Raw genomic sequence first — 13,929 nt, forward strand, 5'->3', positions numbered from 1 at the left:
TACTGCAATTTGTTACTAGGTATTCCATTGCCCACTTGCTTAACCATATCATTATTATAAGACCAGTGTTGTATAACAAATATTATCATGACACAAAAGAAAAATAATAACTGGATTATAAAGTAAAACATTATAAACCTACGCTTTACTATATGACGAATTTTATTACCATCTACAATAGAAATTATAATACTTTTTAATATAATATTACAAGATATAGAAAGTTAAAGATGTAAAATAAACGAAATATAAACGATTCGAAAGAAAAATTTAATAGGTAATACAAAAAATAGGTGAATAAAATTATATTTCTTTTAAATAATTATTTTAATCTGTAATGTCTCTAGATTATCATATTCAGATCTAGTAGGAAAGATTGCTTAAGATTGATTTTAAATCGGAAACAAAGAATGATAAATTTTAAATAACTATGATTTAATACGATTAAGTTTAGCATAAAAATAATGATTAATGTCATTTATAAAAAAGAAGTATTACCAAATATATTTTGCACACAACAGTAACACAAAAAATGGCAAGAACTAAAATATTAATATGACAAAATAATAATAAGATTTAAAATGAAAGGAATATTACCTAAAGGAAAAAAAATGCACTCAAGATGTACAATGTACCGAGCTTTTGTAATGTACATTGTCAATGTACACCATAGGCTAACCTACCATATCTACTATAAGCTGTAAGTAATTCATGTATAAAAATATTCTTAGTTTCCAGTGTTTCTACATATAGCTAATTGAATTTTCTGACAGTATCAAATGCATTAGGTATCTAAAAAGCTAGTAACTGGTTATAATTTTGAAAAAATGTATTAAAATGAACAACGCAAAAAAATGTTTAAATGCAGATTTAAATGTTATAAAACTCCTATAAGTAAATAGTCTATTATTATTATTATTAGTATTAGTCTATAAGTATAAAAGTCTGAGATAAATAAACAATGATAAACCTACTATTTTTGTTTTAAATATTATACTGCAGTAATAGATTGTTTTATTTTAAAAACCGTTATAATTTGAAAATCATTTTTAGTGGCGAAATTTGATTTTTACGTTTCAAATTTGGAGACTAAATCCGTAAAAATGCAAAACAAAAATTACAACCAAGATAAGTGAAAACATACTGCAGCGGAGAAAATTAAAAATTAACAAGCACTTTAAAATGTATTATGTTTTTATAATTTTATTTTACACTAAGAAATAAACGCGACAGAAGTTCGCAGAATCCGTAGGCTGACGGATCGCGTAGGCATTCCATAACTCAGTTCTGTCACAGCACAGGTAATCGTAGTAGGTACTAAAAACAATCAACTCCCCCACTTAACCATTCAAAATGTCATTGCATCGATATTGGTCAATACTCTACTCCAGTGTAGGTATATGTTATTAATTTAAAAATCGACAATCTCAACAATGTATTACTTTTAGCCTAGTCTTAAACAATAAAAAGACAATATGATACAAAATAATTTGTACTTACAAAGTCGTCCAAAACTATGGCTCAGGCGTTTTTTAATTTTTTGAACTTTGCTTAAAGCACCACTCTTCTTTTCTCTCATGGTAACTCCTGAAACAAAAAAATAAGTAATTATTAAACAAATTCTAAATAATACCAATTTTTAATTTTAAGGAACTATGAGACATTTATTTTAATTTTATTTTATTTAATATATTTGTAATTTTACGAAACACAATTAGAATTATCTTCCTCATTGTCTCGAGAAAATCAAATATATATCAATTTAGATAGAAAACAATAAGACAAAGAACTAAAACCTCAATCTTCAATATAAATGTTTACCTTATTTTTGGTGTTTTTTTAAAAACCACCGAAATTAATTACAAGAATATCAATTTTATGTGATCATTATTCACTCGATACAAATGACATATTTTATTAAATAAATTTCAAATACGATTAATTAAAATCCAAACAATATTTATTATTTATTTAAACGAATAAGAAATATATAAAAAAAAATATACAAATAACTAAATGTCAATTGTATGCTAATAAATTTTATTTTTCAATTTAAAATTCACACAGTAAAGCTCACACAAAAGACCAACGACAACCGGGTCATGAGAACCCTGAACCACTACTGGCACTACTAAAAGCAGTAGCAAACTAGCAACTGGCAAGCAATGTTAGCTAGTGCCCGCCAGTGTCGCCGTTCACAAAAGTACAATATTATTGTTCAGTCGCAGAAATTATCACCAGCATATCACATTATGCAAATGAAAGTAAATTAATGCAATTTATATTGTTCATAATAACAAATTGTCGAACCATAATATTTTTTATAATATTGCTTAAATCGCGAAGTTAATACATACTATTATATATTATTATATAATATACATATTATTTAATTAGTAACCAAAGATTAATATCTTTTTTTTTAATTAAAAAAAGCATCTAGTTAATGATTTCATATTATCCAATATTCTCACTCCCCATACACAATTAATCAATAAACACACACACACACATTTCAAATACAGATACATACATTATATATTTTATCATATAATATTCACAAACATATTACGTGTTATAGTATATGAGATGTTTGTTTTGCGAAATTCTAAGCAGAATTTTATTATTAGTAAAATAATTAATCTATTATTTAAGTTAACTAATAATGTTATTATTACTAGTTGATTGATTAAAAATAGAAAATTAATCTGAAATTGTAATTTTACAAGATGCTTCAATAATGTAATGTATTTTTAAAAACTATAATCTAAGACTAAGATTTTGAGATTTATTTATTTCCATATTACCTATATATAATGCGAATATTCACTGAGATTAAAATATTAACTTGTATAATACAAATTATTAGAATATGACGTATAAACATGTTTTGTTTTAAGCTAAAAATTAATTTTTTGTTTCAATAGTTTAAGAATAATTATATAGATATTATATAAACCATGTGGTGTGAACTTCAATCAAAAATAGGTTCTAAATTTTGTCTTGAGTTTTTTTTTTTTTTTTTTGGTGTAACCAAATAAAAAAGGATATATAATATGAAAGTTTCCCCTAAGCACATAAATCTGGATTCCGATCTTACGTTAACCATGCTTGACAGCAAAATCCTTGTCAAAATCAAAAAGGGGATATGGATAGGGGTCTCTACTTCACCCACTATCACTCGCTATACCCGAAACAATATTCGCCATCTGGCACATAAAGAGTCATTGCAACATCAACTACTACATTTCCACCTCCCTTCCGCTACGTCCAAAGTGGTCATAATTAATTGTAATAATTATTATTATAAGGGCCTACACACTGAACAAAACATTTCCTCTTCTACTGGACAATAATATAATACAGATCGGTTTAATAAAAGTATATACATATAATATATTATATATACAGTATACACAATACACATTGTGTATTACACAATCTTTAATATTATGGAATAAGTCAGACAATTGACTAAATATTACTGAACTAATATATTATTATACCAGATACTAGATTGATAATCAAACAGTATAAAGTTGTACCAAATGTAAATAGTTCGAGACAATTATAAAAGCTGTAATCGCCTTGACAATGATTTATAAAACTACCTACGTTAAAAGTTTTATAAATTATTATATGAGCGCTATAGATTGATTGTTTCCTATTATAAATTAATCAATCCATGACTTATTCAATGACGCAGTCAAATTCGTAAATGAATGTTAACATAATTTTGAGTTTTTACATAGCGAGCGCGAAGTGATGAATGTATTGATTTTACAGTTATGTGTTTTTTTTCACCTTTAAGAGTACCTACTGAAAAATTATTAATCTTCTACTTTGAGATGGTATTTTGGTTAATTTATAATGCACTTAAAGTTCAAATTTTCACAAAATTTGAAAATATAACGGATATTATACGCAGCTTGAAACTTAACAAATTTAAAAATTTTAATAAATAAGTTTTGAAAACATAATAGGTATTGGTTATTATAATAATATGTTCTTATAAAGCAAAATAAAAACCTTAAATATACATAATAATACTTACGCTCAATTTTTTACTGTTAACATTTTATTTGTAAAATATCAATTGGCATTGGATAAAATTAAATACCTATAACCATTTTAGTTATTTTAATTGTTTTTTAGTGACGTAAAATTATTCAAAGATGTCATAAATAGTTAAATAGTAAAAAGTTCAACAATTAAATGAAACTCTAATACAATAAAATAAATAAAAATAAAATATACCTATACTATACATTCAAAATATTATAATAATGAAAATGTCATCAAACAAATTACATGTATTATACATCTAATAGATAATATATTTAAATGTATAGTTATAGCTAAAAACAATTCTTTATTCAATATAATACTAATTATTATTAAGATAGTGAAATTTAAACTCAATAAAATACTTTTATCTATATGTATATTCTAAACTAAAGCTTAAAGACCCAACCTATTAAATCAATTATTTAGATTCATAACTTATAAACTACCTAACATTAAGTGCACGTTACTCGCTTTCGTGTATATTACAACTTTGCATCCCTTAATAAATATGACCTACATAAAGCGTTACACAGAATCCTAGAATAGTTTTTATTTGCTCTCCAACATTAATTTCTAATTTAAATTCTGGCGGGCACTATTCCCGGGCAGCATAAAAACAGTCGAAGATGGGCGCACAGGATCAATTTTCCACCGGAAGAAACCACACACAAGGGACCCCAGACGAAGTATTTCCCTAACCGTATGACGTCAAAATATTAATTATTCAGAACATTCAACAATAAAACAAACGAGCCAATCACATAGTAATGTTTAATTTGAATTGAAAAGTTGTATTCTTAACAATGAAGTTATTACAAACGAATTGTATTAGCACGCCTAACTTTTGTTGATTCTTAAAGTACTACACTCTTTGTTTCTCTACTCAAGTCCTTCTATACAAAAACAATTACACCACAAATTCAAGAGGAAACGAATGGAGAGATTAAGTTACCTAGAAAAACGTCCCGACACGTTATTGTCCACCCTCAGTTGTAGGGCTGTGCGAAATTCAATTACGAGGTTGTCCGGAATGGTCACGGACAAATTGCAACACGAAGGTCTACCCTTGATGTTGGAATTTAATACACTGTATATGATTTAGAGTTTTCAGAATAAGAAATGAAATGTTACACCTTTCTCGACATTAACAACAGTTATAAACCATAACAGATAGTAGTATTTATTATATATATATATATATATATATATACCTATATATTATTTATAAATAAATATCTTCCTGAATAGTTTAAAGATTTGTTAACAATAATTTAATATTACGACGATCGTAATAATTATACTATAGGTATGTATTGAAGTTAAATAAATAAAAGTTTGTTGTTTTAAATTAAGACAATCGATCTATTTAAAGACTTAAATCAAGGATTACATTTTTAATCGAACGAAATCCAATTGTATTCCTGACCAGACTATAATAATAACAATATGTGTATTTTAAAATTTGTTTGTAAAAGAATGCATTACCTGTAAAAATGATGAACAATAATTATATTAGGTATAGATTTTCCTACAAAATGTGATTACTCTCAATCTCAAGTAAACGAGATAATATAAGCTGAAATTTCAGTGAAAACTCAAAATTAGTAAAATGTACCTAATTAAAATCAATAATTTAGTATGCAAATAAATAAATGAAACATATTTTCTATTTAAAATGTTTTCATCTATTTTGCTAGTAACTTGGATGACCGAATAGATATAGCCTATAACTATAATGTTTAATTCGAGATTCTTTATTTTTTCCAAATTTCAAATATCAGAAAAATAATAAGACTCCATACAATTAATATAAATTGCAGAATAGATAATATACTTTACTTTAAAATGTAAAAAAATATTAAGTAATTATGAAACGCTTTTCAATATTATAAGTAAAATATAAATATAATATAAAACTATACATATAACTAGTCATATAGATCTATAGATAATCATCTATTACAAATAATTATCATCTAACCCTCCCCCCCCCAAAAAAAAAAAAAAAAAGATTAGACAAATTCAAAATCTAGTTGGTTATGTAGGTACAATGTGTCACCAATTTGCCTGTGTACTATATAATATTGTATACGTGATTAAATAACGTGAGTTAGCAATTTATACACTACATTAAACGAAACGCTAGTTAGCCAAGCCTAATTCAATTTCCTACCAAAAGAGGAAATTGCATGACACGAGATGGCTGCAGCTATACGCGATTATTACAACTAAGGTTAATTAAAACTGACTAATATTTACATAATCAAATAGACAGCAGTTAGTGTTGTCGTGTACCTACCTGAACTGTATATTTAAATGATTGAATAAAACATTGACAATAAAGGCAATATATAGATAAAAAACTAAACCATAAATCTAAAAGTTTGTAAAATTTAAAAAATTTTAATTTCAAAGCTCGAATTTGTTCAATAGAATAAAATATAGATAATTACCTTATACATTTAATAATATTTAAACAAGCTCATAAAATATTTAAGGCAATTAATTCTAATAAAATTAAATTTAAAAAAATATAATATCTTAAATCTAGTACCAGTACATATATGCATTTTTTAAATAATTATCATCATAACAAGCAGCTACATTTATTATACTTATAAGTTAAAGATATATTTTTGTTTACCTAAACTCGAAATAAAAATGTTTTTATGACATAATATAGTAATCTGAGATAGTCCATCTTATGGGGCTAATTTATGCTAATATTTTATAACTGTAATTATTAATATTCATTATGTATTCATTTAGAGTAATATATGTAAGTTCTAGAAGGTGAGTAGAAGCAAGAAGTAATGTATAAGGAAAAACACGATGAGATTTCTTGTATTTTGTATATAACCTTTTTCAATTATTTTTAATAATATAGATAATTCATTAGTTTAGAACAAAATTCTGACACAAGTAGTAGGCGGAAGTCATTTAAATTTAATATCAATATAATAAATATCATTGAGCACTATAAAAACGATTCTTCAAGCTTGGATTCAACAAAAACACTTGTTTACACGAATTATACATTATGCACCTTAATTTTTTTTTTACTTTTTTAGAAAGTCCATTATCTTTACTTTAAGAGGATAATCACGATATTTGTTAAAAACTAAAAATATATATACTTGAAAAGGTCAATATTGTTATGATGTAGTAGCATAAATATAGACAATACATTTATATCATATATAATAATTACATATAATGTATATGCAATATATGTCTCTGTATTTTAGATAAATTCAATAATTCAAACCTAAAGAATGTTTTTTAAAAAAGTTGAGCGTAAATTCACATCAACTTTTTATGGATAATTGAAGTTTGAATTTCGATTAAAATCGGAAATAAAAAAATCACGAAAATTTGCAAATTATTTTTAGTTAGAAATTCATAACAAATTGTCTGCTTATACATAAGATTAGAAAATGTAATTCAATATTCCCCACATATGCCTACACCTTTAACAAAAATAAAAGTTCACTGAAAATCAAGCTAATATTTATGAGCGTTTGAAATTTGTTCAACATTGAATATTCACCCGTAAATTAACAAATTACAATCGAATGATTTTCTTATATTTTGATAGTTAAAAAATGAATAACCGTGGATCCTTACAATTATTTTTACCAAATTTGCATTTCATCATTTTCTATAGGTACCTACATGATAAAATTGCATTCATGGTTGGATTTATTATACTACAAGTTTGTAGTATTGCAATATGGCAGTACTTGTCCGATCTTAAAAAGCAAGTCTTTAGTTAATATTTTTTAGATTAAAATAATTTTGATAACTAATAGGATGCTATACCAAGATATGTTGTCTCCATCTTTTAAATGATCCTTAGCAAATTTGTAATTCCTATGTTATAACATTAATATAGATAGGGTAAATTGACTTATATAATTCAATTCTTAAGGCCCTGTAAACCCTATAAATTTTTTATTAAAACGACTAGCGACTGAAAAAATATAAAGTATTTCTGTTGATTTGAATTGAAAAATAAAAAAGTTTACTTTGCATCGGTTAAACTATATTATAATCAACATTTTCAATAATTTTTAAAAAATGTAATAATAAAGCCCTAATAAAAATGGGTCACGCTCAACTGAAAATTGAAAATTTTCTTAAACAGCTTAAAACTGCAAGTCAAAATATTTTGAAAATGTTATCAAGTATGAATAATTAATAAAAATTTGGTGATTGTTTTAATCTTTTTCTACACATACAAAGACGATCGACCTCGAGTAAGGAAAGGATTTCCTAAACACAACTCCTTAAAACTGACGTGTTTCCTAGGACCTTATGGTAAGAATATAATTTAAGGCAAGGCATAAACATATCAGATGAGTGTTTTTAAAATTATAATTGTTTAAAATTAATTGATTAATTGATTTTTCTGAACGAAAATTATGTGATGTTGTAAGTTTGTAAGACAGAAACAACACGTACGCGTACAGTTGCATGTCATGTAGCATCCTTATATTTTACTACCTATTTGTATTTTGTATCGTAATCAGATGTTATACTTTTTGAATGACAAAATACATTTTTCATTTCATTTTATAAAGCCGTATATTTCAGAGTTAAAAATCAATATGTCAAGACATAAATATTTGTCTTCTCTTATACATTTTTATCTCGATCGCCTTTAATTTATATACAAAATTTTTCGTCGAAATTATTAAACGCAATAATTTCAGCAGCCCTAGGCAATAAAATCCAATATTCTACGATACCTTAGGTCATTGTTACACGACTATGATAGGAAGTATTTCATTTGATGATTGCAATATAGCGGCATAGTGTAAGGAAACAATATTCCATTCGCAAAACCTCAGTAAAAGGGGAGAAACTCCAGAAATAAAGAGGGCGCAATAAATTACTGTTCACACCCTTGAGAGGCAATCGACCATAATGTATGCGTTTATCCAGAAGCTCAGCAGGAGACCCTCAGACGTGTAATAATTATTTTAGAACGTAAATTATTATCAAGGGCCTAGAATGATCTCCATCTGAAAACTACAGTTCATTTGGGATAGAAATATTCAAACTAAAGTAATGAGTAATGACACACGAATTAACACTTACTGTTGTTTTTTTTTTTTTTTTACTTAAAAGGTTTCAATAATGATTTTAGTAAAGCCTTTTAACATTTTATGTAGGTAACACAATACTAATTGGATATTAATCCAAACACTAATGGAAAGTTTATTGACCCAGTTTGTACAAAAAAAAAAAAAAAAGGTAGCTCAATAGTGCAGCATAGCCACTCTAATGAGGATAGAGTTAAGTAATAAAAGTTTTATCCAGTTATAATTATCAATATTTTGTATTTAAAAATATAATTATTGATGAGCACAGTATAAAATTAAAAATCATGCATTATATATTATTAATAATCCATTAAAGCTTTAAGTACCTGAATTATAACTCAAGCAGTTAAATGTATTAGTAATTAGTTGCTTAATTATTATCACTGGTATCAATTTTACATAAGTATATACAACTTAATTACATTGCTATCTACATAAATGCAGGTATTATATAGGTACTTCACTAAAGTTGTACTCAGATACAAATTAGCTCAGAATTTACACATTGCATTCTGATTTAGTCTTAATTGCATAACCCTATCATAATTTTAGTTAAGTATAAAATATATAATACGAAATTACAATTAAATAAATAATAAAAAATAAATTCTTAATTATTGATATATGAGATTTTTGAGAATAATAATTATTATATTACTGAAAATTTGACATAAAATTAGTTAATAATTAATTTTGATATTACATTTTTTTTTATGTATAATATACCTACTGATTATGAAAATATGATAACAAAAACATACAAATGGTGCTTAAAATTAAAAGTGAATAGTTTTTAAATAAAAACTGCGATCAAGAACCAGACATACATTTATGGAAACAAGTAAATGACCTGGATAATTATAGGTTACCATAAATATTTATATTCCAGGTAAAAAAGTAAAATACATCTATTTGGTTAAAAACATTTTTTTAAATTATGCATGCATTCAAAGAAAAGTATCTGAGAATTGTTAAGTACCTGTTTTATGTAAAAAATATTATTATTATAAAGCTTTCAATCCTTATACCATATTTTTAAAAGGTAGGTAATGAAACAGTAGGTAATTAATAGGAGTGTAAAATAACTTAATACACATACCTAGATTAATTTATAGAACATATAATTTTGTTTCTGGATTAAGTTCTAATAATTGAAATTATTTGGGTTAGATAGGTACAAATCAGATCATTTATTCAGATAAATAATTTAACACATATAAAAATATTACAGACAACACCTGACTTAGACACAATATATTAATAACAACAACAGTTTAACCAAAAAAAAAAGTTTTTAAATCGATCTAAAAAAAGTATCAATTACTTTCTAAATCTAAACTACAGGCTTACAATAGGGTATTCAACTCTAACTTAACTTAACTTTACATTACCTAGTTAGTTTAAACAAGGTTGTCGGGCAATGTCAGCTTTGAATTCAATGGAAGTTCAGCACCGCAAAAGCCATAAGTTGACAATAGAGATAATATATGTGAGATATTAAGCTTAATATGTAATGACTTACATATATAGGTTAGGTAACTAAAAGTATATAGGTAAGTACTATAGTATTGACACAGGATCAACTACATTATTTATCATTTTCAAAAAAAGAGCATAAATATCAAAAAAACTTTTCACAAAATGTATAAAAAATATACAAAAGTAGTTACCAGGAATTTATGTCAACCTTAACTATTTTATCAACTATATTTTTATATTTAAATATTTCATTGAGTTGCGCTATTATTAAAAATTATAAGCTTGTAAATTTAAAATAAATTAATAATATGCATCTAGAATTTGTGAATTTGTGATATATTGTATATACAGACAATGATTGTACAAATAAATACAATAGAGTAATTCAATTAGCTAGATAAATAAATGAGATTTATAAATTGATATAAGATATAAGAAAACATTGTATAAATAATTTTGTAGCAATAAATAAAAAAAAATTCCTTTAGTTATACGTAAGTGTTTCTTACACAAGTACTTAGGTACCTTGGTTTTTATCTTATGGTATACATAATATATTGGTAACATATAAAATAGAATATATAGGTGTAAATTGAGTATGTCAACCAAATATTTGAAACATCTATGATTGAATTTACTTTATATTATACATTATACAAGGAACAGTGTAAAACATTAATTAGTAATGAAATTACCATTTTACAACAATACTCTTTAGGTAATATTAAACACATCAAGATATAGGTACATACAATATACAAATATTATTAAATGTTTGGTTTCGAAATGATCAACAATGTATTAGGTACTATCATTTCAAACCAACTATATAATCAATGGAAATTGTATAATTTAAGGCTAAAATGTTGAGAAATGTTTGTATATAATATTACACACAATAAACGGTTTGATAAAATAGGTATACACAATTTGTACAAAGTGTACCATTCCTAATAAATATTATTAAATTGGCTTGGTGACAAAATTAAAATCCATGTTTACAAAAATGTCAAGCTATAACCTATATACATAATATGATCACATTCATCCAATTTATATGGGAATACTGTAATTTCAAATAGGTACAAACATTCTAATCGTAATTCAAACATAAAATACAACAACATAGTCATCAGACTGAGACGGTGACCAAAACGGGACAAAATGTATTAATATAGAATCTACATACCATCTTTCAATTTGGACGTAGAGTTGTTGCAGTTTGGCTGGCAGTACATGCTGTGTCATTTGTAAATCAAAAAAACGGGAGAAAAAATAAAAATATATAATATTTAAGATTACCGACGGATCGAATTTCAACACTTAGACTTAAAGGACGTTATCAGACATTTCGTTTTGTACATGATTTATATTATTTTTTATTATTATAGCATTATTGTTGTTATTATTGTTACTATTTTTTGTTTTTTAAGTTTTTTTTTACTTAATAAATTACACTAGCCGTTCTTGTTGCGCGTGTAATAATGAACGGACGTGTTATCTCATTTGTTGTTTTTCATAACTCTGTTTTATTCCTTTATCTGCGTGGGTGACCGTCTGTTTTGCAGACGGCGCACAGTGTGACCAACAGGCGCCGACCGGAATGTCCTCGACGCCGACGCACGCCGACGACCACAGACGTACGAGTTGTAAATAGTTGTACAGCAGGCTGCTAACCAATTCTCTGCAGCTGCTTTCCCGTCGAAATAATAACGCGATTGGCGACGCCGCTCAGCCGGGACGACTTAATCACTACTCTTTAACACTAATACAAACTCAACATTGTCGCGGCGCCGCGAGTTCATCCACAAGAACAATAATATTTCTCCGTTACTAAATAATGTCATTGTATTTTCATTTAGAAAATGAACATTTTTTTTTTTTTTTGAAACCGTCCGGGCCGGACACACTGTTCCCACCCCTCCCCCTTCGATTTCACACCGGCCATATAGCGTGCGGTCGTTCAAACCGATTCGCCGCCGCGTAATAATAATAATTATTGTATACAGACACTCGATTTGCGAACCCGTCGAGCTTTTACCCACACTCGAAGTCTCGAATTCAGTTTACGTATTACGTATGTCGCCGCGGAGGGAGTAAACAGCTCAACTGACCTACCGTTTTTTTTTTTTATTTTTTTTTTATTATAACATACAATACTATCATCATTATCATCATTATTATCATTATTATTATTATTATTATTATTTTTCATACACGTCACACGTACGAAACACTCGTGACCTTAATCGTCGTCAGACATTTAAACGTTACGAAAAAATGGGAACGATTTACGAAGAGACATTTCTTGACTGCAATAAATATTTTAAAACAATCAATTATTCACACAACCGAATTAAGAAAACGTAAAATAGTATCATCAGTTGGTTCGAATAAAATATGTTAATTATACCTATGCGTACCTACCTAGTTATATAGTAGGTACCTACTAGACCTTTAACCTATCGAAACAAAAAACTAAAACCATTTAGTTTATGAAAAGACTTTTTATTAATAAGACATCGCTCAGGCTCGCGTTATTAATCATGAAAACACATGAGTTATTGTATTTTATATTTCTACGAATAAACGCCTGAACAGTTTATTTAGTTACCATCAGGTAATACGATTTGATTAAATAAGATACCTACGTCATATTAATAATAATTCATTAAAATGTGAACTGCTGCACTATACGGTCTACTCTGTTGATCGGGTTTCAAAATAAAATCATTACATTATAACCCATAGGTGGGGTGGCCCAGTATTACACAATGATACACTATAATAAGTAATAGTGTAATATAAATTGTCAAATGTGCAGCAGCCAGCTCACTGCCCACTCGCCAAATATTGAACCGTGCTACAATTTACCACACATTATAACAGCCCGCACACCGGACTGGCCAGTGTACAACCCCTGTGTAGTCGTGCTAAGTATAATATAATAATATATTAATGTATGAGGGTATAATATGTATATACGTCGACCACGTGTATAGCGTGTACTCAGAAATGACGTCATATAAATATTATGTGTGGCATATTCCACACTACTATAATATTAGTGTCTATAATCCCACAACTTTACCTAATATTGTAATAGTTTATATTATTAATTTTTATACCATGTCCTTCGTACTATCTCATACTGATATTGTACAGTGATATTCAGTCCAAAATAATATATTATACAATCACTAAAAGCCTGATAGCGTGAAATAAATGACAAAATATTATTATGGCTCAACATTCAACACTAATGACTTTAATC

The 13,929-nt window shown here is 26.7% G+C and overlaps 1 protein-coding gene across 2 annotated transcripts in view; it reads right to left on the bottom strand.

Annotated features, from left to right (window-relative positions):
- Positions 1-12,165, bottom strand: part of Eip63E (cyclin dependent kinase Eip63E) — a 44,492-nt gene extending 32,327 nt beyond the window's left edge. Inside the window, exons 1-2 of one of the 2 annotated variants that reach the window (XM_015518460.2) lie at positions 11,845-12,165; positions 1,501-1,587 (exon numbers count right to left, since the gene is read on the bottom strand). In XM_015518460.2, the coding sequence (XP_015373946.1) occupies positions 1,501-1,587; positions 11,845-11,893 (136 nt within the window). In that variant the 5' untranslated portion in view covers positions 11,894-12,165. Of the gene's footprint in view, positions 1-1,500; positions 1,588-1,821; positions 2,115-11,844 lie in introns of those variants that run through there. The other variant, XM_015518461.2, reaches the window with a different exon arrangement.
- Between the last annotated feature and the right edge of the window lie 1,764 nt (positions 12,166-13,929).

Source organism: Diuraphis noxia, unplaced genomic scaffold (assembly GCF_037042655.1).
Source record: "Diuraphis noxia isolate RWA-SAM2 unplaced genomic scaffold, SU_Dnox_SAM2 contig0005, whole genome shotgun sequence".
Classification (NCBI taxonomy): Eukaryota; Metazoa; Arthropoda; class Insecta; order Hemiptera; family Aphididae; genus Diuraphis; species Diuraphis noxia.